At 46.9% G+C, this 22,967-nt stretch overlaps 1 protein-coding gene across 8 annotated transcripts in view; it reads left to right on the top strand.

The window, feature by feature from the left end:
• Positions 1-22,691, top strand: part of arid1aa (AT-rich interaction domain 1Aa) — a 34,847-nt gene extending 12,156 nt beyond the window's left edge. For 2 of the 8 annotated variants that reach the window (XM_080769089.1, XM_080769085.1), the window contains exons 7-23: positions 404-574; positions 1,506-1,845; positions 2,385-2,533; positions 3,008-3,090; positions 5,028-5,237; positions 5,425-5,629; positions 6,028-6,160; positions 7,121-7,290; positions 8,843-9,038; positions 11,192-11,320; positions 13,039-13,135; positions 13,691-13,981; positions 14,531-14,890; positions 15,251-15,476; positions 15,898-16,028; positions 17,971-19,754; positions 20,044-22,691. In XM_080769089.1, coding sequence (XP_080625215.1) covers positions 404-574; positions 1,506-1,845; positions 2,385-2,533; positions 3,008-3,090; positions 5,028-5,237; positions 5,425-5,629; positions 6,028-6,160; positions 7,121-7,290; positions 8,843-9,038; positions 11,192-11,320; positions 13,039-13,135; positions 13,691-13,981; positions 14,531-14,890; positions 15,251-15,476; positions 15,898-16,028; positions 17,971-19,754; positions 20,044-20,839 — 5,471 coding nt within the window. In that variant the 3' untranslated portion in view covers positions 20,840-22,691. Of the gene's footprint in view, positions 1-403; positions 575-1,505; positions 1,846-2,384; positions 2,534-3,007; positions 3,091-5,024; positions 5,238-5,424; positions 5,630-6,009; positions 6,161-7,120; positions 7,291-8,842; positions 9,039-11,191; positions 11,321-13,038; positions 13,136-13,690; positions 13,982-14,530; positions 14,891-15,250; positions 15,477-15,897; positions 16,029-17,970; positions 19,755-20,043 lie in introns of all 8 variants that reach the window. The other 6 variants (XM_080769090.1, XM_080769086.1, XM_080769088.1 and 3 more) reach the window with 3 other exon arrangements.
• Positions 22,692-22,967: the final 276 nt, after the last annotated feature.

Genomic DNA, 22,967 nt, shown 5'->3' with positions numbered 1-22,967 from the left:
ACACGTCCCTTACAGAAAGAATTGAGCTGTTCAGAACTTTTGTTCCAAAGTCATAGTTTGGCTGGCAAGCTTGAGCTTGCATTGCGTCCCGTGTCAGTGCAGGCACACCTTCGCGCACAGCCGCGGACAGAGGAAGCTGACGCCCAACGTCATTCCGGCTTTTTAGACAGCTGGTGGATGGAAAAGAAGCTCCACCTCCGTGGCTGACTGACGCGGAGCAGAGCGTTTCCGGGAATCTGTCCGTCGCGTCAGTCAGCCGCGGAGGTGGAGCTTCACAAAGTGGCACAAAGTGACGCTCTGCTTGTATATGTGCTGTTTTTGAAGAACTACTGATTTTAGAAGGTATTTGTAGAATGGGCTCAGGTCTTAATGGGTCAATATTGATGTTCTTTGTGTGCTTCAGGGTTCATGCAGCGGAACCCCCAGATGCCTCCGTACGGTTCTCCCCAGTCGGCCTCCGCTCTGTCGCCACGCCAGTCCTCAGGTGGACAGATGCACCCCGGGATGGGCCCCTTCCAGCAAAACAACTCCATGGGGGGCTACGGGCCTCAGGGAGGACAGTACGTCCCCCAAGGTGAGTCAGTGGGCACAAAAACAGCCTGGGTGCCCCTGCCTGCTTTTTATTAACACCACTTCAACTCCAGCATTCACATTCTAAAATGGCAGACCTACAAGCTGTTGTAGATCGGCTACAATCTAAATCGAAAAAGCTTGGGAGAGATTTTTGTGTAGAGTAGACGGACACGAAGTGGTCCAAGTACAGAGCCAAATGAGGTCCAGTTGACACGGTGTGGAGTGGAATTTTAAATGACCCTGACATTTGCGCGCGCGTGTGTGCGTGTGCGTGCGCCTTTTGCTCAATTCATAAATACTTCCCGTGCATATAAACATCAACAGTCTGTTGGACTGCAAAGTTGCCCCCCTGCTCACTTCCTGTAGCCTATGGTATGCGTTTCTTTGCCTCGCAGGAATTCCATTCTATCGCCCCGTCCCTCCCTCTGACTCCAGTGTGTCTATTTATAGCGGTGAAGCAGAGAGTCAGCTGACGTAGCAGAGCCTCCTGTCAGTAGAGCTGCCGCTGTGTCGGAGGCTCTGTGTGCTCAGGGTGCACAGCTCGCACCGCTAGTTCCCACTGGAGGGAAAAGAGTCAGCCTCCCACAGCTCCTTAACAATGGAAAACTCAGCGGATAGACCAGTGCTTCTCAAGCGGTTTAATTCCAAGGCCCTCCCCATAACTCAGAGTTGTACACATGGAACCACTTGTACAACTCTCAGTTAAGGACCTGTAGGATACATTAGGCTTCCTAACTTATCAATAATGTTGCTGGGGACCTCCTCAAGGACCCCTTCAGGTCCCTGGACCCCACTTTGAGAAGCACTGATATAGACAGACCCACTGTTCCAATCGACGAGGGGATGCAATTCAAGTCTCGATCATGACAGGAATTCCAATAAAACGTTTAGAATCACCGTTATATTTTGGTTGCCATCCTTGTCCTCCTCAGGTTACCCCGTCCCGCGGCAGCCCGGCTACGGCAACATGCCCAACGCCAACTACGCCGGGCCTGGCATGGGCCCCATGAACCCCATGGCTGGCCAGGGCGGGGGCCCCGGGCCACCGTACGCAGGCATGCCTCCCGGACGGATGCCACCGGGCCAGATGGGGCCCACGCGTCCCTACGGGCCCAACATGGGACCCAACATGGGCCCCAACATGGGCCCCAACATGGGCAACATGCCACCTCAGGTGGGCTCAGGGATGTGCCCTCCTCCGGGCATGAACAGGAAGGCCCAGGACGCTGCAGCGGTCATGCAGCACGCCGCAACCAACTCCATGCACAACAGGTCTGTTTCTTTAGGTTACGTCACCTCATGTCAACAAACCTTTATCGTGGTTCCTCTTGGGCTTAGAGTGACCCCACAGGCAGAAGAACACTAAACAAATGATTGACGAGCATATAGACATAGTCTGACAACAGAGGTCTCTGAATTCAAGAGCTATCTACAAAGAAAAGAAAATGGAACAAAATATTTGGTTTAAAAGAGCCGGAGAGATGGTCTCCACATTTTGTCAAGAGGTAGAAGCCTCAACAATGTACTGTAATTTTATTTTGCCTCACTGGGAACAACATAAACAGAGTGCTGGATTCTTCCTCATTGGACTATCCTACTTGTTTCTGCAACTTCAGCCTCTTTACAATCAGAGTGTTCATTCGTGCACTATGGTTGCTATACCATCAGTCCATGTGTTCCACATCCAAATCCAATAGAAAAAAGTGCTAATGGCATCCTTTTTTCCAGTGCTCTCCATCTCAAGTTGAATAACCGCTGTTTCAAGGCAAGGTTTGACTCCTCATCTATCTCTTCTACTTCTGTCCACACAGGATGCCTGGGTACCCCAACATGGCTCCAGGCATGATGGGCTCCGGCGGCCCACCGTACGGCCCACCCATGAACAACATCCCCGGCATGATGAACGCACAGGGTGGGCCTCCGTTCACCATGGGGCCAAACATGTCCAACAACTCCTCTGGTGAGTCGGAGCAGTGCTTTTCAACCCTTTTCCCATGACATGGCGCATTATTTATTCTGCATTTGAGCCACTGACCACCATTTGATGAGATTTAGCCTCTCAGGCCGAAAACTGTTGGTACCATTAGGAGAGACAACAGGCAAACGTTGATCAAAATGACAATTCTTCTGCATTCTCTAATTCTGTAGACGTCTTGTAAATATGATGTAGATGTTTAATAATAATTTAACGCTTGAGAGCGTGAAATGAAACCAAATGGACTCGTAAGGGTCCATTTGGTTTCATTTTACGCTCAAGAGTTAAAGACCATCATTTAGCTGGGGACCACCTGGAATCCCCTCAAGGGCCACTGGTTGAAAACCACTGAACTGAAGCGACTGCAGGTGGTTTTCTGCTGGCCGGTGTGAATGTCTATTGCGACAGTCAATGCAATTAATAATAGTAGTACAACAATCTTTCCTCGTTTTGTTTTAGGCATGGCCCCCAGTCCAGAGATGAACAACAAGATGAACAACAAAGTGGACGGGCCTGGAACACCCAAACCGGAGACCAAAAAGGTTTGTCCATGGCAGTGTTAATTTTGACAGCAGAGTAATGTTTTAGTCTAAGTCTAAAGTCTAAATATCTTTAGCCGACTAACTTTTGGCAGGCCTTGATGGCGTCGTATTGGCTGATTTGATACTTTGTTGCATGCTGAAAATGTGTTGGGCGCGTTGAGCTTGTAGATCTGCTGTTTTCAGAGTGCAACATCCAAGCAAGTTTTCGTCAAAACGTTCTTTTCTGATGTGACGAATGCTATCCCAGTAATTGAAAGACACGTGCACTGCTTTAATCCATAAGAGTCATACACATGACATTGAATGACCGCTATTAAAGTACACCTCACATCACAGGGCTTGACATTAACTTTTTGAGGCACTTGTCCTTCGGAATTTCCCATTCACTTGTCCGGGCACAAAAGTCACTGGTCCACTGGAGCACAAGCACACACATAAGCCTACATTTTAAATCAACTAACTGTAAGTTGGTTTCACTTGGTGAATACATGTTTGAATATTAGATGAATATATAGTTTGCAAGTTAATAGCCCTAGATGAGAATGTCTATGATCTTACATATATTTCATGTATTCCAAATTCGCAGCCATAGATCGGTCCTATCCGTGCACTGTTACCAGACTGACCTCGTCTGCATTTAAACTTGTAGCACTGCATGCACACTCTCCCAATAATTAATTCCTATGGCTTGGAGTCGTTTTGCGATCTAGTTTCATATTAATTTGAAAGTTCTGGCAGTAAATGTGTGTTTAGTAAAATATCTCCACTTTTCCACGAGCTGCGAGACGACATTCTCTCCGGCCTGGAATGAGTGCAGGGATGAACATATCAAAACTTCCCTTTAGGAAGCACAAATTTATGGGGCACACAAAATAGGTGGTGTGATCAATTACACCAACACACCAATCGCAGCACACCTCTCAATTGTCAACATATGGCGCATGTTTGTGCTTCCCAAACATAGACTGTTGCCAAAGGAATTTTATATTTTCCTTCTAGCTTTTCCTCATTACATGTAAAAGTGGAGATATTTTATTTTATATGTGTTTTTTTGCCAGAACATAATCATTCAAATTTATATGAAACTAGAGGGCAATATCTGACTCAAAGTCTTAGGAATGAATTACTGGGTGAATACACACGCAGTGTCACAAGTTTACATGCCAATGTGGTCAGTCTGCTAACTGCTCTAATAGGACTGATATATGGCTGTGTATTTGGAATACATGAAATGTAAGATTACAGACATTCCAGGGCTATTAAGAATATTGGAAAGGTGATGATTAGGAAAGCCAGACAATAATGCGGGACAATATTGTTGGCTGGTAGGAGCGTCACAGAAAAAGCGAAACCAGGAGTCACTCGTCCAATGGTCAAGTCAAATTTGAATGCACTAGTCCGGGAAGATTTAGTACTTGTCCCGGACAAGCCTTACTGTCAAGCCCTGCATCAAATGACCGCTAAAAAAAGTTGCACTAATATATTGTGACCTTGTGTCTAGAGTTGATGGATGGATGTGGTGAATTAGACGGTTGACTGTGAAACCATATGTACCACTTCTAGCACAGTGCCAAACCACAGTCAAATCGTAGTTAATAGCTGGTCTGTCTGTGACTCCAGAATTGAGATCAGCATCAGACTGAAAAATCTGGCATTGGCTAATGATGTATAATGTATGTATAGTTTCTCGACAATGAGAATTATTTCCCCCTCTCCTTTTTATTGTACACACATTAAAGGAAAACTATACTGGTTGTGATGAGGTACGTGATGTTGTTTTTAACGGTGTACCAATTGAGTGAGAAGTATGCCATGCACCGGGGAAAAAAGAAGAAGAAAGTATTCTACTATTATATATATGGAGTTGGGATTTGTGAGATTTTATTTGGCTTTAATCCTTGCGGGCATCTTTTGTCCATTCCTTTCCACATAAGAAGAAGTCCAACTCGTCCACGACGACCAACGAGAAGATCGTCCGCCTGTACGAGCTGGGGCCCGAGCCTGAGAGGAAGATGTGGGTGGACCGATACCTGGGCTTCATCGAGGAGAAGGCCATGGGCATGACCAACCTGCCCGCCGTGGGCCGCAAACCCCTCGACCTCTTCAGGCTCTACATGTCGGTCAAAGACATCGGAGGCATGACCCAGGTACTGTAGGCCCCATAATCCACCTGACAGCACAATTATTCTGGGGGGAACATTGACCAAAAATAGGTCATCTACAAGGTCACAATGCATCACATTGTGTGACGGTTGTGAGCTTTTGGAGAAGCCCTGCCCTAGGCGTGCCTTCTTCTGTGCTAAACAAGTTGTCTTGTCCGTTTTCCTCCTCCAGGTGAACAAGAACAAGAAGTGGCGTGAGTTGGCGACGTCCCTGAACGTGGGCACGTCCAGCAGCGCCGCCAGCTCCCTGAAGAAGCAGTACATCCAGTGTCTGTACGCCTTCGAGTGCAAGATCGAGCGCGGCGAGGACCCGCCCCCCGAGATCTTCACCGACAACAAGAAGAACCAGACGCCAAAGGTCCAGCCGCCCTCTCCAGGTTGGAGCCTTGCTCTTTCAACATGCAGCCCTAATGCTTATTCCAATGCAACTGAGAGTCAAACTTTGACACCCGTTTAGGTTTATTATTTGCACACAGTGAAAGTATATAGATTGAATAGTAATATGCAAGGTGTAAATGAAGAAGGAAGAGATATTCAGGAAAGAACAATAATAAATGGAAAACCAATGGATAAGACAGAAAATGACAAGATAATTGCAAGAAGCAAAAATAATTGGTCTTATTATAAATTCTAGTTATCTAATCCTGCCTCTATTTAATATTCAACCTGCCGTGTTGCGATGTCATTAAAGCCCTGCCACTTTGATCTTTATGCTTTCTCTCTCCTCTCGCTCTCCCTCTCTCTGGCCAAACTGAAGCGTCCCTCTGCTCCACAGCGGGGTCAGGCTCCTTGCAGGGCCCCCAGACGCCCCAGTCCACCAGCAGCTCCATGGCCGAGGGGGGAGACCTGAAGCCCCCCACCCCGGCCTCCACTCCTCACAGCCAGATGCCTCCGATGCCACCTGCCAGGTGAGGCCCGTTCCGCGGAACCATGGCATCGACACTGATTGCCGGTCCATGGGAGACTGGTCTTTTTCATGTCAGACAGATCTAACGTTCTGCGCATCCGCTTTAAGCATTTAGCTTCAACTTGGATAATAAAAGCCTTATAGTAAATCAGGAGGATAGTGGCTATAGCACCCAAGACAATACTCCCGTGATCGATCACACAAGACGGTGCCAGACTGCCAGTACAAGAATAACAGCATGCACAGTAACTAGAACAATAACTATAAATTAAGAATTGTTCTATCTGAAGTGGATAACACCATAACTACGGACGATGGTCGTAAACAATGTCGTTTGGATCGCTTCCGGAACGATTTTATGAATGTTTGACAGCTGTTCAAAATCCAACAGGAGGACATCTGGGATGCAATTGGTCTCACTCACCCTGGGATAAGTTTAGTTATGAACAGAGATGAGGTGACGATTAATATGGATAGCTAACACTAGCTGGTAGGCTAGCTGGCATTACCCCTCCAGTACAACTATCTCGCCTCCTTATAATTCATAATCATTTTATCAGTCATATTATCTATATATCCTTTTGCATGCGTCTTTCAGCACCACTGAGATGGAGATCTCTCTCTCCCTCCATGTGGGCTCTGACATAGGCTCTCCTATGTGCAGTGTGTGTTTGGTGCCACAGTTTACACAAACCATTGTTCACAAGTGTAGATGCTCACATATTGTTAGTTATTGTGCTTGTTGTGAACTGCCTTTAACAAACAAATTACTTTCATTCGAGGCTTTAATTCATCATCTGTTCTCTTTGTGACACTAGAATGACATGTCAGAGTAGGACGGCTTGCATTCTAATTAGGCATAGCAGGAGACTAATGTCTTTCTCTCATTTGACACACCCTCCACTTCATCCTCTCTCTCTCTCGTCATCCGGCCCCCCACCTGCCACTCCTTCTCCCCTAGGAGCAGTGTTAGCCTGCAGGACCCCTTCTCTGACGGTAGTGACCCTGCCTTCCCCAGGAGGAATATGACCCCCAACTCGGGCTACCAGTCTGGCATGAGCACCCCAGAGATGCAGGGCCGCATGGGCCCCTACGAACCCAACAAGGACCCTTTCGGCGCCATGCGAAAAGGTGGGCACACTGTTTTAGATACGAAACCTCTTATCTCCAATTCTCCATGTTCTAACTTTTCCCTGTAAATTAACGCCCATACTTGATCATACAAATGAATCGAAGGTAATCAATCTTTTGCATTTGAAAGTATCTGTTTTGGATATATGAGGTTTGCACCCGACAGATTATATGAACATATTTTTTTTGTCATATCTGTCAATTTGTGTAAGGGGTCCACAGTGGAAACAAGTCAATAACTTTACTGTGTTTTATTATCCTTGATTGTCAGTTTAACCTTATTTGTATGATGGTTGAAAGCAATTATAGAAATAAAAAAATTCTGAGGTGAGAGGGAAAACATGAACCATTTGAACCCTAGTGTCGAACATTCAGTGAAATTAGCAGATCTATTAACTCACAACGGAGCATGTAAATTTGAGGTCCAGAGGGAAATACTAGAGTATTCCAATATAGATCCCAGTGGGACCCTGGCCAGCTAAGTATATAGAGTTCAAGTGGTTAAAGGGCATTAAAACACATTTAAAAAGAAGAATCGCTGTGCACAGCAGTTCTATTCTCCAAGTGCCAACCGGTACAGTATAAACAAGAATAAGCGGAAAACGGTTGTCCAGTTGACACTATTTATTTCTTAAAGGAATTAACGCAAGTAATGAATAAATGGTGTCTGTCCACACATCCTGGTGTGCATTTGGGCCATTCTCGTCTCTTTATCCTGACAATAAAACATTGTTTTTATTTATTTTTCCTCCTTGTGGAGATACTTTATACTTCTATTCCACTACATCTCAAAGGCAAATATTGTACTTTGTTTTACTCCACTGGAGTTATTTGACAGTTGAGTTGTAGTTGATAGTTATTTTGTAGATTATATTTTTTATAAACTATATATGTATATACCTGTGTGTGTGTGTGTGTGTGTGCGTGTGTGTGTGTGTGTGTGTGTGTGTATATATTAAAGGAATTTGGTGTTATATCCAAGTGGTACAGGTGAAAAATTACATGACATCCATAGCATGTATAGGCAATTTATTTTCCAGAGTGATCTAAATGAGCGATTTAGCACATGACCAATGCGCTCTGGATGGAGATATGTAATTGTACCACTCGTTATTGGATATAATGACATCAGACATCATTGTTATTGGATAAAATAATGAGTTGACATAAGGAAATAGTTCACCTGGAATTCTCCTTTAACTCGAGCACTATTTTATACTTCTATTTGGAAATAGCTGATTTACAGGACTTTTACTCAGGCCTTATTTTTTTGAGGGGCGTTAGCTCCTCCTATGTAGTTTGAGGGTTTGTGTAAACACAAACATTGAAGACAAAAGTGAGGACGCAAATTGTGATTGGCTGGAATGAGATGATGTATGATGATAAGAGCGCCCCTCACTTCACACTGGTGTGGTTCTTTTTATACATTGCTACTTTAGCTTAAGTTTAAAAAAAAATGGGATTGGTATTTATTGTCTTACTGTGTACCACATGCTGTTTACATTTCTGACGAATAAGGTATTCATCAATCAATCAAAATGTGCCCCAGCAGTAGGGGAACAGTTCCTGCCTGCCAGCCAGGGTCCCAACAGCGGTGTGGGGGACCAGCAGCAGCCTCCACAGCAGCAACAACCTCCACAACAACAGCCACAGCCTCCATTCAACAGAGGGCCCCCAGGGGCCATGGGCACCATGGGCCCCATGGGGCCCCGGCAGCAGTACCCCTATGGACCAGGCTACGAAAGGAGGTAAGACGACATTTCACCCACAGACTGCAGCGTTTCTCAAACGTTTTGATCACCTTCCCCTCGTGGATTACAGTTTTCAGACATTTGGATTTCATAGAAGTCACCATGTCGTATATCTATGCCATACTCTATGGAACGATAGACTCTATAGAACCAGGTTGTGCTCCAAAAATAGCCAATCTACGGCGTATATTCGATTATTCGTTATTTAGTATTTGAAGTGGTCATGCTAGCAATAGAATACATGTTCAGAAGAATCTTCCATAAGCCCTGATGGTCTCGGATCTTTCTTAAAATCGAAGGTTAACGGCCTCTATGCAATTTCTTCAACTGGTTGGCTGCATGTAGAACAGCAAGAACATGGTTTTGTAACGAGGACACCTGACACCAGTCTGGAGGACTCCTTTCATGCTGTTCACAAATCACAGTTCACGACTTGGACTGACAAAATGTTTCAGTCAAGAGATTTTATTTCGCTTTATTTCATGCCCTGTGACTGAGATGGGTTGTTCTACTGTAGGTCCTACAGTAGATAGTAGAACATCTGTGACGGTGAGATGGGTTGTTCTACTGTAGGTCCTACAGTAGAAGGTAGAACACTGAGGTTTAGAACGACTGGCAACAGATGTGAAATAATGGATATGTATTTAAGCCACCTAATTCCTAAACAGTGCATTGTCATTATAGCATCTACAAGCTCACATTGTGAGCCTGCTCACAGTCACCTTTTCTTCTTTGTTTTTGAGATTTTTTATTTTATTTTTACATTTTCTCCTATCATGGCACGATAATTATGCCACACTGTGTGTTAACCACATGTGTACTCACCACTCTAGGAACAGTCTACTCTATTGTATTATTTTGGAAAGAACCAATTATATTTAGCTAATATTGTAAAAGGCGGGAACTTCCCTCGTATAAACTACCAATTCAACCAAATCAGACATGAATCATGTGCTCTGTTTGGAACTACAACCACTATGAATGTCTGTGTCACTTCAGCCCAGGGGAATTTGACCAGTATATTGGGTGAATTGGATATAATTTAATAAGCTATGATGCAAAAGGATCACATAACAAAAGACGTCTTCGGAATCCTAATGCATGTTATGATTCCTTCAGTGTCCTATTGCATGTTATGATTCCTTCAGTGTCCATTTGAATTCTCAAACACTGACCTGGTTGCAAGTATCATTTGGATTTTTCCCTGAAAAAGGCAAATTTCACTTGCTCCTTGGACCTTAGTAGTGAACTAGCACACTTTTTATCCTGAGACACTAATCAGCCATTTTGTTTCAAGCTAAATAAGCTTTTTGAGAATATAACTCTTTGCTGGGTTTTTTGCCCCTTATGGAGTGTACATTGCATTTACCAGCAATACTGGAAATTGACAAATATGGCTAATTTTGGCTTGTGGCTGGTCTTAATTTTCCATCCTGTTACTAAACTGAAGTAGTCAGCACTTAAGAATGGAACAGCTCCTGGCTTTCTTAAACGCCCGGGGCACAAAACTAGCCCGTTTCCTCCTCCTGCTGTGCGTCATTGAATGTGTTAACATGCTTACTGTATTTGCTGAAGTGGGGAAATACATTCTGACCATGAGATCCCCAATGTGCTGTGTTACAGGTATATAAATCGATCGTTCCCAAAGTGGGGTCCAGGGACCCCCAGTGGTCCTTGAGGGGGTTCCAGGTGTTCCCCGGATTAATTGGTGATGGGGTTAAAAACCAAATGGACCTTTCCAGGTCTATAACTCTATGAGAGTTATTGGCGTCCTAACGCAGTGTTTCTCCAATGGGGTTACTTGCACCCCTAGGGGTACTTGGAGGTACTACCGGGGGTTTGTGAGAGAGTGACACATTTTACAATTTTATTTTACCGTTCTGTCTAATGATACAACATGGACAGGGACAACTGATTGTTGTTCCTCCCATTTCTTATTTGTAATTTATATTCTTCAAGTCTGTACTTTATCCTTCATTCATGGCATCCTATACTAGCTATGGCTTTCTCTTGCCGTTTTCTAAGCAGCATATGTTTAGTCGGGCATTTGGTTTTATTATTACTTAAGTGTTAGTAGTCTGTTGTTTCATTGGAGTTTATGTTACTAAAAATGATGTGTAATTTGTGTATATTCTTTGTGTTTTTCTCAGAGCGGAGCCGGGTATGGGTCCAGAGGGCAGTATGGTCTCAGGGGCTCCACAGCCAAATCCCATGATGGCTGCCAACGCTGACACCACTGGGATGTATTCACCCAACCGCTTCCCACCACAACAGCCACGGTCAGTATGCCGGAACGGCCTCTCCAGCCATTCAACCCATTTAGACCCGAGTTAAAAACATTCACTTTGAAAGAATATATATTCAAAGATTTTTGCTAAATTTTAGCTAAATTATAACATAATGTTACAACACAAAAAGGGGTATTTTACCAATTTGTGACCTATTGTCTATATATATTGCCTATATTGACATGCCTAGCATGGTGAGCAGCTCATATAGTGATCCTAGTAAGTCCCTAGCATGGTGAGCAGCTCATATAGTGGTCCTATTAAGTCCCTAGCATGGTGAGCAGCTCATATAGTGGTCCTAGTAAGTCCCTAGCATGGTGAGCAGCTCATATAGTGGTCCTAGTAAGTCCCTAGCATGGTGAGCAGCTCATATAGTGATCCTAGTAAGTCCCTAGCATGGTGAGCAGCTCATATAGTGGTCCTATTAAGTCCCTAGCATGGTGAGCAGCTCATATAGTGGTCCTAGTGAGTCCCTAGCATGGTGAGCAGCTCATATAGTGATCCTAGTAAGTCCCTAGCATGGTGAGCAGGTCATATAGTGGTCCTAGTAAGTCCCTAGCATGGTGAGCAGCTCATATAGTGGTCCTATTAAGTCCCTAGCATGGTGAGCAGCTCATATAGTGATCCTAGTAAGTCCCTAGCATGGTGAGCAGCTCATATAGTGGTCCTATTAAGTCCCTAGCATGGTGAGCAGCTCATATAGTGGTCCTAGTGAGTCCCTAGCATGGTGAGCAGCTCATATAGTGATCCTAGTAAGTCCCTAGCATGGTGAGCAGGTCATATAGTGGTCCTAGTAAGTCCCTAGCATGGTGAGCAGCTCATATAGTGGTCCTAGTAAGTCCCTAGCATGGTGAGCAGGTCATATAGTGGTCCTAGTAAGTCCCTAGCATGGTGAGCAGCTCATATAGTGGTCCTAGTAAGTCCCTAGCATGGTGAGCAGCTCATATAGTGGTCCTAGTAAGTCCCTAGCATGGTGAGCAGCTCATATAGTGGTCCTATTAAGTCCCTAGCATGGTGAGCAGCTCATATAGTGGTCCTAGTAAGTCCCTAGCATGGTGAGCAGCTCATATAGTGATCCTAGTAAGTCCCTAGCATGGTGAGCAGCTCATATAGTGGTCCTATTAAGTCCCTAGCATGGTGAGCAGCTCATATAGTGGTCCTAGTAAGTCCCTAGCATGGTGAGCAGGTCATATAGTGGTCCTAGTAAGTCCCTAGCATGGTGAGCAGCTCATATAGTGGTCCTATTAAGTCCCTAGCATGGTGAGCAGCTCATATAGTGGTCCTAGTAAGTCCCTAGCATGGTGAGCAGCTCATATAGTGGTCCTAGTGAGTCCCTAGCATGGTGAGCAGCTCATATAGTGATCCTAGTAAGTCCCTAGCATGGTGAGCAGGTCATATAGTGGTCCTAGTAAGTCCCTAGCATGGTGAGCAGCTCATATAGTGGTCCTAGTAAGTCCCTAGCATGGTGAGCAGGTCATATAGTGGTCCTAGTAAGTCCCTAGCATGGTGAGCAGCTCATATAGTGGTCCTAGTAAGTCCCTAGCATGGTGAGCAGCTCATATAGTGGTCCTAGTAAGTCCCTAGCATGGTGAGCAGCTCATATAGTGGTCCTAGTAAGTCCCTAGCATGGTGAGCAGCTCATATAGTGAGCAGTGAGTAAGTAGAGCAACACTTGATATTTGAAAGCTGACGGGATCCTCTGTTTGCAGGCATGATTCCTATGGTAATCAGTACCCTGGCCAGGGCACGCCCCCTAGTGGCTCATACCCCAATCAGCAGCCTGGAATGTACCCACAACAACAACAGGTAAGCGATCCGTCTCACATACACACACACCACACTCCCGTCTCGCACCAACGCCGGGAACAAATGATGTCACACTGAAGCTATTCAGTTTTCAAGTATAGGTTTCGTCCTTTGGTGTTGGCACTATTGTTGTTTCCTTTTCAAATGGCCTTTTGATGCTATCTGGTTAACTGGATGCTGGGTTACCCATGTGCTGCTTATGGAGTTTTAATCTGGGTCAACTGATGCTATTGTCCAGAGGGGGTTTCCCCCCAAACGGTTTAGTTTGAGACCCAAAAGAGCGATTGATCGCTTAAGCACTAGACGATGTATTTTCATTATTCAATCTTTTTTTATTGTATGGACTTGATTCTTTAGAAATCTTTTTGAATTGTTGACATTTCTGGAAAATAATAATTCATTTTTGTGAAAATCTTTTTTTTATAAACATAAAAAGGGGGGTATTTAGTCGCGACCAAAAAAAGGAAAAACCTAGCCCCGGCCCCCGACCCATTGTTTTAGGAACCTCTGCTATTTCCCTGACTGTGGACCATTATTGTTGTTTTCCAAATGCAGAACTACAAGCGTCCCGTGGAAGGTGGTTACCCGCCAGCCAAGCGCCACGAGGGCGACTACCCCGGGCCTTTCCCCGGCGGACAGCAGCCACCGCAGCAACAGCAGCAGCCGCCGCAGCAAGGAGGCTCCACTGCGCCCCCCTCAGGCCAGCCGGAGGCGTACAACCAGTACAGTGGCAGCGGCGGGCCCTACCCCGGCCCCGACCGGCGCCCGCCGGGACCCGGCGGCCAGTTCCCCTTCCCCTTCGGCAGGGAGCGGATGCAGGGCGCCCAGGGTCCACCCAACGCCCAGGTAGGGCTGCAAAGAATCCATTATTTTCCATTAGCGCCGTGATTGTTCTATTCATTACCCTTGTTTTTTTGGTTTTTGTTTATTTCATTGACTTTTTATTGAATTTTAATCAAACATTCATGAAAAAGAAAAGACAATACACACAAACAAACAATATAGCGGTACATACAAACTACTCTATTGATGATCACTGTAGATACGTACCTCTACTCTATTGATGATCACTATACATACTTAATGTATCAGATTTAACCGAGTTTATGAGCTATGAGAAATCCATCTAAACCAGTTGTCCGTGAAGACTTCAATTTGACCTCTAAAGCTGAAATGTAATTCTCTCCATAATAAATATACTATATGTATACTGTGCAGAAATAGTGACAATACTAGATATAAGAGCTCACAACACGATGCAAAAATATGGATTGATTATTAATTGAATGGAATTTGAGATTTTCAATAGATTTTCATAATGGATTAAATAAATAAATTAATCCCTTAATTAGTTAATTTCCATTAACCGTTGCACCCTCCCTACGGGTCACCCAGGGGCCCAACATGCCTCCGCAGATGATGCAGCAGGGCCCCGACGGCCCCCAGGGGCCAGGCATGTGGCAGGGGGGCCCCCGGGACATGAACTTCCAGAACTACCCCAACCGGCAGGGCGGCCCACCGGGGGCCTCCGGGGGACCCCCGGGCCCCGGCGGCTACACCGGCATGAACCGCCCCGAGGAGATGATGCCCACGGAACAGCGCATGAACCACGAGGGCCAGTGGGGAGGACCTCAGATGGGCCCCCGGCCGGGGCCCCCCTACGGCCCCGGAGCCCCAGGCCAGCCCATGTCGCGTGCCAGCGGGCAGCCCGGCAGCTACCCGTCTCCGCAGGGCGTGCAGAACCACATTCCACAGGTAGGGGGGGTGCTGTCGCCATCATGGACTTTGACTCCGACCTAAGACCAATTCTACAAATGCTTTCGTTCTTACACTTTCAATATTTTAGCCAATGCAAAACTCTAAAATGACACGGATGCGTTCCCTGTTTAATGGGTTAATTTAATGAATGGCCAAAATAGGCCGTATAAATAAATCACTTTATACTAATGGGAAATAGCTGATCTACAAGCTCTAGTAGAGAGCCTTTAGATCTGCTATTTGAAAATGTATTACAACATGATGAATATATACAGATGAATGGAAAGGATGCAAAGATATTTGCGATCAGGTGATTATTCCCCTGTGTAACAGCAGTGATCTGTCCTGTCCACACAGGTGTCCAGTCCGGCCTCCATGCCCCGGCCCCTGGAGAGCAGGACGTCGCCCAGTAAGTCGCCCTTCAGAATGCAGAAGGCCGGACCCCCGGTGCCCGCGTCTCACATAGTGCCCCCCGCGGTGCAGTCGCCCCTCATACGGCGGGACATGCCTTTCCCTCCCGGATCCGTGGAGGCCACCCATCCCGTCTTGAAACCACGACGGCGACTCACCGTCAAAGAGATCGGTATGTTGGCTACAACACAACTAATATTAGATTTATATTAGATTTTCTTTCCTGAAAAAAGTTTAAAAATATTATAATAATGCATTTGTACGGAAAGGGCACGGACATTGGATATTGTAAATCCAAAACTGCTATTATTACAAAACATACATTAACATATATATAACATTTATATGTCAATTGCAGACAACAAATGGCTATTAAAACGTGTATATAGACAGACAATCAGCCATATATGCATTTCAGCCATTTGAAAATAGCCAATCTATGAGCTCACAATATGTCGCGATTGAAGATCTATTTTCAAATAGATTTTTATACATATGAAAACGTTGAATTCCGGTTTGCTTGTGTTTCTACGTTACAGTGTTGTAGTACTTTCTCCACCACTGCGCATATTGAATGAGTTTCCATCTTGCAGGAACCCCAGAGGCCTGGCGAGTTATGATGTCCTTAAAGTCTGGCCTGCTGGCTGAGAGCACGTGGGCTTTGGACACCATCAACATCCTGCTGTACGACGACAACAGCATCCAGACCTTCAGCCTCAACACGGTGGGCACACCATCACACATCACACCCATGTTTTATTACAGCAAGGTTTATTCTGCCTCAACACGGTGGGCACACCATCACAGATCACACCCATGTTTTATTACAGCAAGGTTTATTCAGCCTCAACACGGTGGGCACACCATCACACATCACACCCATGTTTTATTACAGCAAGGTTTATTCAGCCTCAACACGGTGGGCACACATCACACCCCTGTTTTATTATTCAGCCTCAACACGGTGGGAACACATCACACCCCTGTTTAATTATTCAGCCTCAACACGGAGGGCACACCATCACACCCATGTTTTATTACAGCAACGAACCACCAAGAGCTCGCAGTTGGGACTGTCTGTCACCATTACAAATTTAATGTGTAGATGAATCGTCACACACATAAAGATTGAATTCTGTTTGTGTCATTGAACATTGGAACCAAGGATTATATATTTCAAGGGCAAGAGATCACAATAAAAACCCTACGCATTCTTCCTCCACACTGGGAGAAAACCAGTATGTGAAAGTTTGATGGTGCATTTTTATACGCGAGTGCAGTGACCAATTTTCCATTGCATGTGTGGGGTTCATGTGCTGCCCCCGGCATGCATGGGCATACTGATGCTTATCAGTGTGACGTCATCTGTTAAGGCATCTTTCTAACTATATATGCACCAAGTCTCTGTGTGTGTGTGTGTGTGTGTGTGTGTGTGTGTGTGTGTGTGTGTGTGTGTGGTACGTACGTAATCCACGTAACTCGAAAACCGTTCGCCCCACCGACTTCAAATTCGACACACACGTTCCACACCACCACAGGGAGTGCAGTGCCCGGTGTCGAGTCGGTCGGACCCACGGTTGTCCAGAACCGCCACAAAAGGCCTCTGCCCGGGCTCTGGACAGTGTCCATAATCCATATATGGAGCTGGCCTGTTCTGACATCATTCTGATGTCTGCATAGATTCCATATTTGGGCATGCCTGACAAAGAACTCCATATATGGGCATAAAAGGGAATATCTGAGTGGGGCTGGTCATGCATTTCCAACTTGCATCGTTCCAAGTAGGGCACCGCTGTAGAGGCTCCAACTCGCACCTCTAGTAATGAAGATTATTGTAGATGGACGGCTTTTATGTAGCGATTTTTCTCCAAAGTGCTTAATTCATTTACATTGTACACTGCTTGGTGGAGGAAAGCATGCAAGGCACCAACCTTCTCATCGGGAGCAGTTATAATAATTCATTCACCATCTTTGTTCTAGTTGTGCTGTGAACTCTCAATTAGCCCTTCGCTAAGCCCCTCCCACTCCACTCGGCAATGGCAAGGCGCTGTCCTTCTCACCCATTGAGATGCATGTTAAATTACAGGATTTATCCATATAAATAATCTGTAGCAAGAGCTTCAAATTGTCTTCAAAATCTAGTCAACCAGACCTGCAATAGGCTATGACTGGAAAAAACTCAATCAACTTTAACGACTGTCCGAAAGGTGTTTTCATGTAATGCACGGTAAGACTACGGTGATTAGTATTATTGCAATCACCTTGGTCAGTCGTGTAACTTAGCTGTGTATGTGTTCAACAACACAGCCATGCAAAATAGCTTGCCATCCTTATTGGCAACGGTTGCTAAACTATTTGGATTGGCATTGGACAATAGCTTTTGGGGTGGGGTTGATTGACTTGACTCTCAAACTGATTTTGATTATTTTGATAATTTTTATTTTGAATAAAGCAATTTTAAAATATAAATAACAAATTAAATGCGTAATGCAAATAACAGTTAAGGAAATGCATAATCTTTAAGGTTTGAGAAGAAGCATAACTTAAAAGAAGCATAACAATTAGCAAAGAGAGACATGCTGGCCTCTAATAAGGAATCCAAGTGACAGAGCTTTAAGCCATGTGTATATTAACAATACTTACTGTCATTTCCTTCACCTCCACAGTTGCCTGGCTTCCTAGAGCTGGTGGTGGAGTATTTCCGACGCTGCCTAATCGAGATCTTCGGCATCTTGCGGGAGTACGAGGTGGGAGACCCTGGCCAGAGGACGCTGTTAGACCCCGACGCTCTGCTGAACCGTGACTGGGACAGCGCAGACGAGGAGGATCTGCTCATGGAGGAGAACGATGAGGAGTATGATGATGACGAGGAGGAGGAGGAGAAGGAAAAGGGAGCAGCCGAAGGGCAGCCTCGTGTGAAGACAGAGGAGGAGCAGCAGCCGTGCTCGGGCCCTCGTTCAGAGAAGGAGAAGGCAGAGGACGAGGAGAGGAAAGGGTCTTCGTCCGAACAGTCGCACTCCTCGCCGTCGACGCAGGAGAGACCCAAACAGGCCAGCAAGTTCGACAAGCTCCCTCTCAAGGTGGTACGAAAGAAGGACCCGTTTGCGGCCAACCGTGCCAGCCGTCAGGGCAAGGTGCAGGAGTTCAACAGCGGGCTGCTCCACTGGAGTGCTGGCGGCGGAGACTCCACGGAGCACATCCAAACCCACTTCGAACCTCGAGAGGACTTCCTGGAGTCCCGGGAACGGATGCTGGTCCCCATGAAATTGCTGAAGAGGAAATTACCTGAAAGAGAAGCAGCAGTAGCGGAGGCGGGCCAAACCGGCAACCAGGAGGCCAAGGAGCGACGTCTGGACGAGGATGAACGGCCAAAGCGGCCAGCTTCCCAAGAGAATGCTTTGACGTCAGAGACGACACCCTCTATGTCGGAGACGGCCTCAACGTCTGAGAAGACTTCCACATCCGAGAAGACTTCGACGTCCGAGAAGACTTCGACGTCTGAGAAGACTTTGGCGTCTGAGAAGACTTCGACGTCCGAGAAGCCCTCGACGTCTGAGAAGCCCTCGAAGTCTGAGAAGCCCTCTGCGTCCGAGAAGACTTCGACATCCGAAAAGACTTCGATGTCCGAGAAGCCCTTGACGTCTGAGAAGCCCTCAACGTCTGAGAAGCCCTCGAAGTCTGAGAAGCCCTCAGCGTCCGAGAAGACTTCGACATCCGAGAAGACTTCGACATCCGAGAAGCCCTCGACGTCCGAGAAGCCCTCGACGTCCGAGAAGCCCTCGACATCTGAGAAAGCCTCATTGTCCGAGAAAGCCTCATTGTCCGAGAAAGCCTCAACTTCTGAGAAGGTCTCTGTGTCCGACAAGGCCTCGACATCGGAGAAGGCCTCGACATCGGAGAAGGCCTCGACATCAGAGAAGGCCTCGACATCGGAGAAGGCCTCGACATCGGAGAAGGCCTCGACATCGGAGAAGGCCTCGACATCGGAGAAGGCCTCGACATCGGAGAAGGCCTCGACATCGGAGAAGGCCTCGACATCAGAGAAGGCCTCGACATCAGAGAAGGCCTCGACATCAGAGAAGGCCTCGACATCAGAGAAGGCCAGCACATTAGCCAACGGTGAGGAAAAGAAACCGGAGCAGTCTGAGAAAGAGAGCTCCAAAAGCCAACAGGAGAACAACAGCAGCAGCGCCATTGCCGCGCTCTGCGGCAGCGACCTGGCCCTGCCCTCGTCGCGCCGTCTCGGAACCATCCTGGAGGACGAGCCGCACAGCAAAGACGAGGGCCCGCTCATCACGCTCGCCCACTGGCAGGACTCTCTCGCCCGCCGCTGCGTCTGCGTGTCCAACATCGTCCGCAGCCTCTCGTTCGTCCCGGGCAACGACCACGAGATGTCCAAGCACCCGGGGCTGCTGCTGCTGCTCAGCCGCCTCATCCTGCTCCACCACAGGTAGGCACAATTATTACATCATTAACCATTCATCGCAATTATTCTCTCATCGTCAGAATCATTTCCATTCATCTGTATACATGAATCTGTTGAAAGTTGTTTGTACGTTTTCAATAATAGCGGAAATAGCTCAGCTGAAATAGCTCATATTTAATCATTTAGATATATGGCATATTTTGCCCATGGTACATTATATATTTTGGTGTACTGGTACATTGGTCATTGTCAGTCATTTTTCTGCCCTGTGCAATAATTTCTATGTCACAATGTCAATAACTAACCCCCACAGGCACCCCGAGCGGAAACAGGCCCCGCTCACGTACGAGAAGGACGAGGAGTCGGACGAAGGCGTGAGCCAGCGGGACGAGTGGTGGTGGGACTGCCTGGAGCTGCTGCGGGAAAACACCCTGGTCACCCTGGCCAACATCTCCGGCCAGCTGGACCTCTCCATCTACTCGGAGAGCATCTGTCTGCCGCTGCTGGACGGCCTCCTCCACTGGGCCGTGTGCCCCTCGGCCGAGGCCCAGGACCCCTTCCCCACGCTGGGCCCGCACAGCGCCCTGTCGCCCCAGAGACTGGTCCTGGAGACCCTCAGCAAGCTGAGCATCCAAGATAACAATGTGGACCTCATACTGGCCACGCCGCCCTTCACCCGGCTGGAGAAGCTGTACGGCATCCTGGTGCGGCTGATCGGGGACAGGAAGGTGGCGGTGTGCCGGGAGATGGCGGTGGTGCTGCTGGCCAACCTGGCCCAGGGCGACGGCATGGCGGCGCGCGCCATCGCCGTCCAGAAGGGCAGCGTGGGCAACCTGCTGGGCTTCCTGGAGGACAGCCTGGCGGCCACGCAGCTCCAGCAGAGCCAGAGCTCTCTGCTGCACCTCCAGGGGATGCACTTCGAGCCCACCAGCCCGGACATGATGCGGCGAGCCGCCCGGGCTCTGCACGCCTTAGCCAAGGTGGAGGAGAACCACTCCGAGTTCACGCTATACGAGTCCCGGCTCCTCGACCTCTCCGTGTCCCCACTAATGAACTCACTGGTGTCCCACGTCATCTGTGATGTACTGTTTCTGATCGGCCAGTCATGACAGCTGTAGGGAGCTGAGGCTCCACCTTTAGGGGTTTTTAAAATCCCTGCCCCCCCCATCCCATGTCTCTCTCTCCCCCCCCCCCCCCCGGTGACCTGGCTTGTATGTGTAAAAAGGGGCAGGGAAAGCTCAAGTGACTCTTTTTAATTTATGCAAAACCCTTCAGATTCCATTCTGAGCCCTCCCCAGGCCTGTCCTCGTTTGAGGCGGGCCAGACACAGAGCTGCAGTGGATTACCACCCAGAGAGACTCCCACAACTACAGCCGCAACACGACAACAACAACATCAACTTGGATCGCGAAACGCCGACCAGACAATGTCGGAGCAGAGCGGCGAAGGTTTAGGAGACCGTGCCGCACTTGTGTGTGTGGGGGGGAGGAGGAGGTCGGGGGGGGGGGGGGGGGGGGGGAAGGGGGTAAAAAGTACTTTTTAATAAAAAAAGATAAATAAATGAATAAAATAAATAGCTGAAAAACAAAAAAAAACAAGAGAAAACTGTTAACCAAAGTTGCTGTCTCGTTTACAGTGAGTTTTGGGAGGCTTAACGTTGTGCCCCAGCTCTCCCCTTGAAGGGGCACAGTGAGTCTGTAAACTGGTTTTCTGTTTCCGAGGCGAAAGCAGAACTGATGAGTGGCCAACTGGTTCTGGTTGCTGTTCAACTGGGATCCCCACCAGTCAGCCTCTACGATAGACAGCCTGCTGCTCAAAGCAGACAACCTTCACCGGGGAGGCCTGTGCAGTGTGCAGTAGATTGTAGGACATTTTCTGTACCGTACTGCTCTTTTGAGTGTAAGCATTCTGTAACACGAGTTCTCTCTCTCTTTCTTTCTCACACACAGACACATACACAAACGCGCGCAGAGAAGGGGTAAACGACGGCGCAGATTTCCCTAGACGTTTCGAGGTCGTTTTTTTGTTCTTTTTTTAGTTTGGTGTTCAAGAGAGAAAAAACTAAACAAAAAAGCTAAACAAAAAAAGGTCTTCCCCCCCCCCCCCCCCAATACCCACGGCTGCCGCCGCTGACAACAATCCTTACCTCCTCTCTTTATCCCTTGATTGTATGAGATACCCTTGACGGAAAAAGAAGTCTCCCCCCCCCCCCCCCCCTCTACACCCCCCGAGGACTGGTTTTCAACTTGGGATAACAGCTTTGCTGTGGTGTATATATGATGTTGTACATTACACTTCTTTCTGTGTCCGTCCTCTTCTCTGTCTGTGTCACTATTTCCTCTATACAAACACGCTACTGGCGGGGGATGTGTATCCATCGAGGACCCACATAAAAAAGGGGCCAGATTTCCGTACTTCGTTGGACAGCAGTGGCAGGGGGGGCGCACGCCGGAAAACGGCCCGACCTATACACGCGGTGCGAGCTTGCAATAGGTCAGGCCGTTTTCCAGCGTGCGACACTCCGTCACGCGACGAAGCATATATTGAGGGCGTAAATAAAGCCTTTTTGGTTCCTGAACTCTGGTTCCTGGTCCCACTACAATCCCCACAACCACCTTCTGCGCAGATGGACCCTTTCCTCCGGTCCATCTCTCTCTCTCTCTCTCTCTTTTCTCACAGCTCCTTAGTACGGCAGACACGGCTCGAACCCTGTTAATCTCCTGGTACAAAAATGAAAAATAAACCCTAGATGAAGTTACGTTTGACAATTTTTCTCCGGTTAATATGGATTCTCTGCATATTTGTATTTCAAGACTTATGTAGCTAAAGACATCATGTAAATTCCTCCCTTTCCCCCTTTTTTGGCTCAATGAATATCATTTATTCAGTATGAAAATCTTTATACTATATGTTCCACGTGGTAAGAATTAAATGTACATTAAATCTTCCTAAGATGTTTAACGGCGTCATTCCTCTGGTCGTGTTTCTGGGGCATGAAGGTGTACTTTATTTCATCCAGCTACAAGAATAATATAAAATCTTCAAGGTTTTATTTGGGAATGACACAATGGGATAACTTCATGTGCATGCATTATTGTGGGTTTCCACAAACCTTGAGCGCACTATTCATATGTACAGTTGCAAAGAACACATTTTTTGATGCCCCATATAAAGTTTAATTATGTTCCAATAAAATAATTCCAGGACCTACTGAATCCAAAGGTAAACCAGTATGGG

This window comes from Protomyctophum bolini (assembly GCF_963924005.1).
Source record: "Protomyctophum bolini genome assembly, chromosome: 7".
Taxonomy (NCBI): domain Eukaryota; kingdom Metazoa; phylum Chordata; class Actinopteri; order Myctophiformes; family Myctophidae; genus Protomyctophum; species Protomyctophum bolini.
This window is presented reverse-complemented; position numbering and strand designations above follow the sequence as displayed.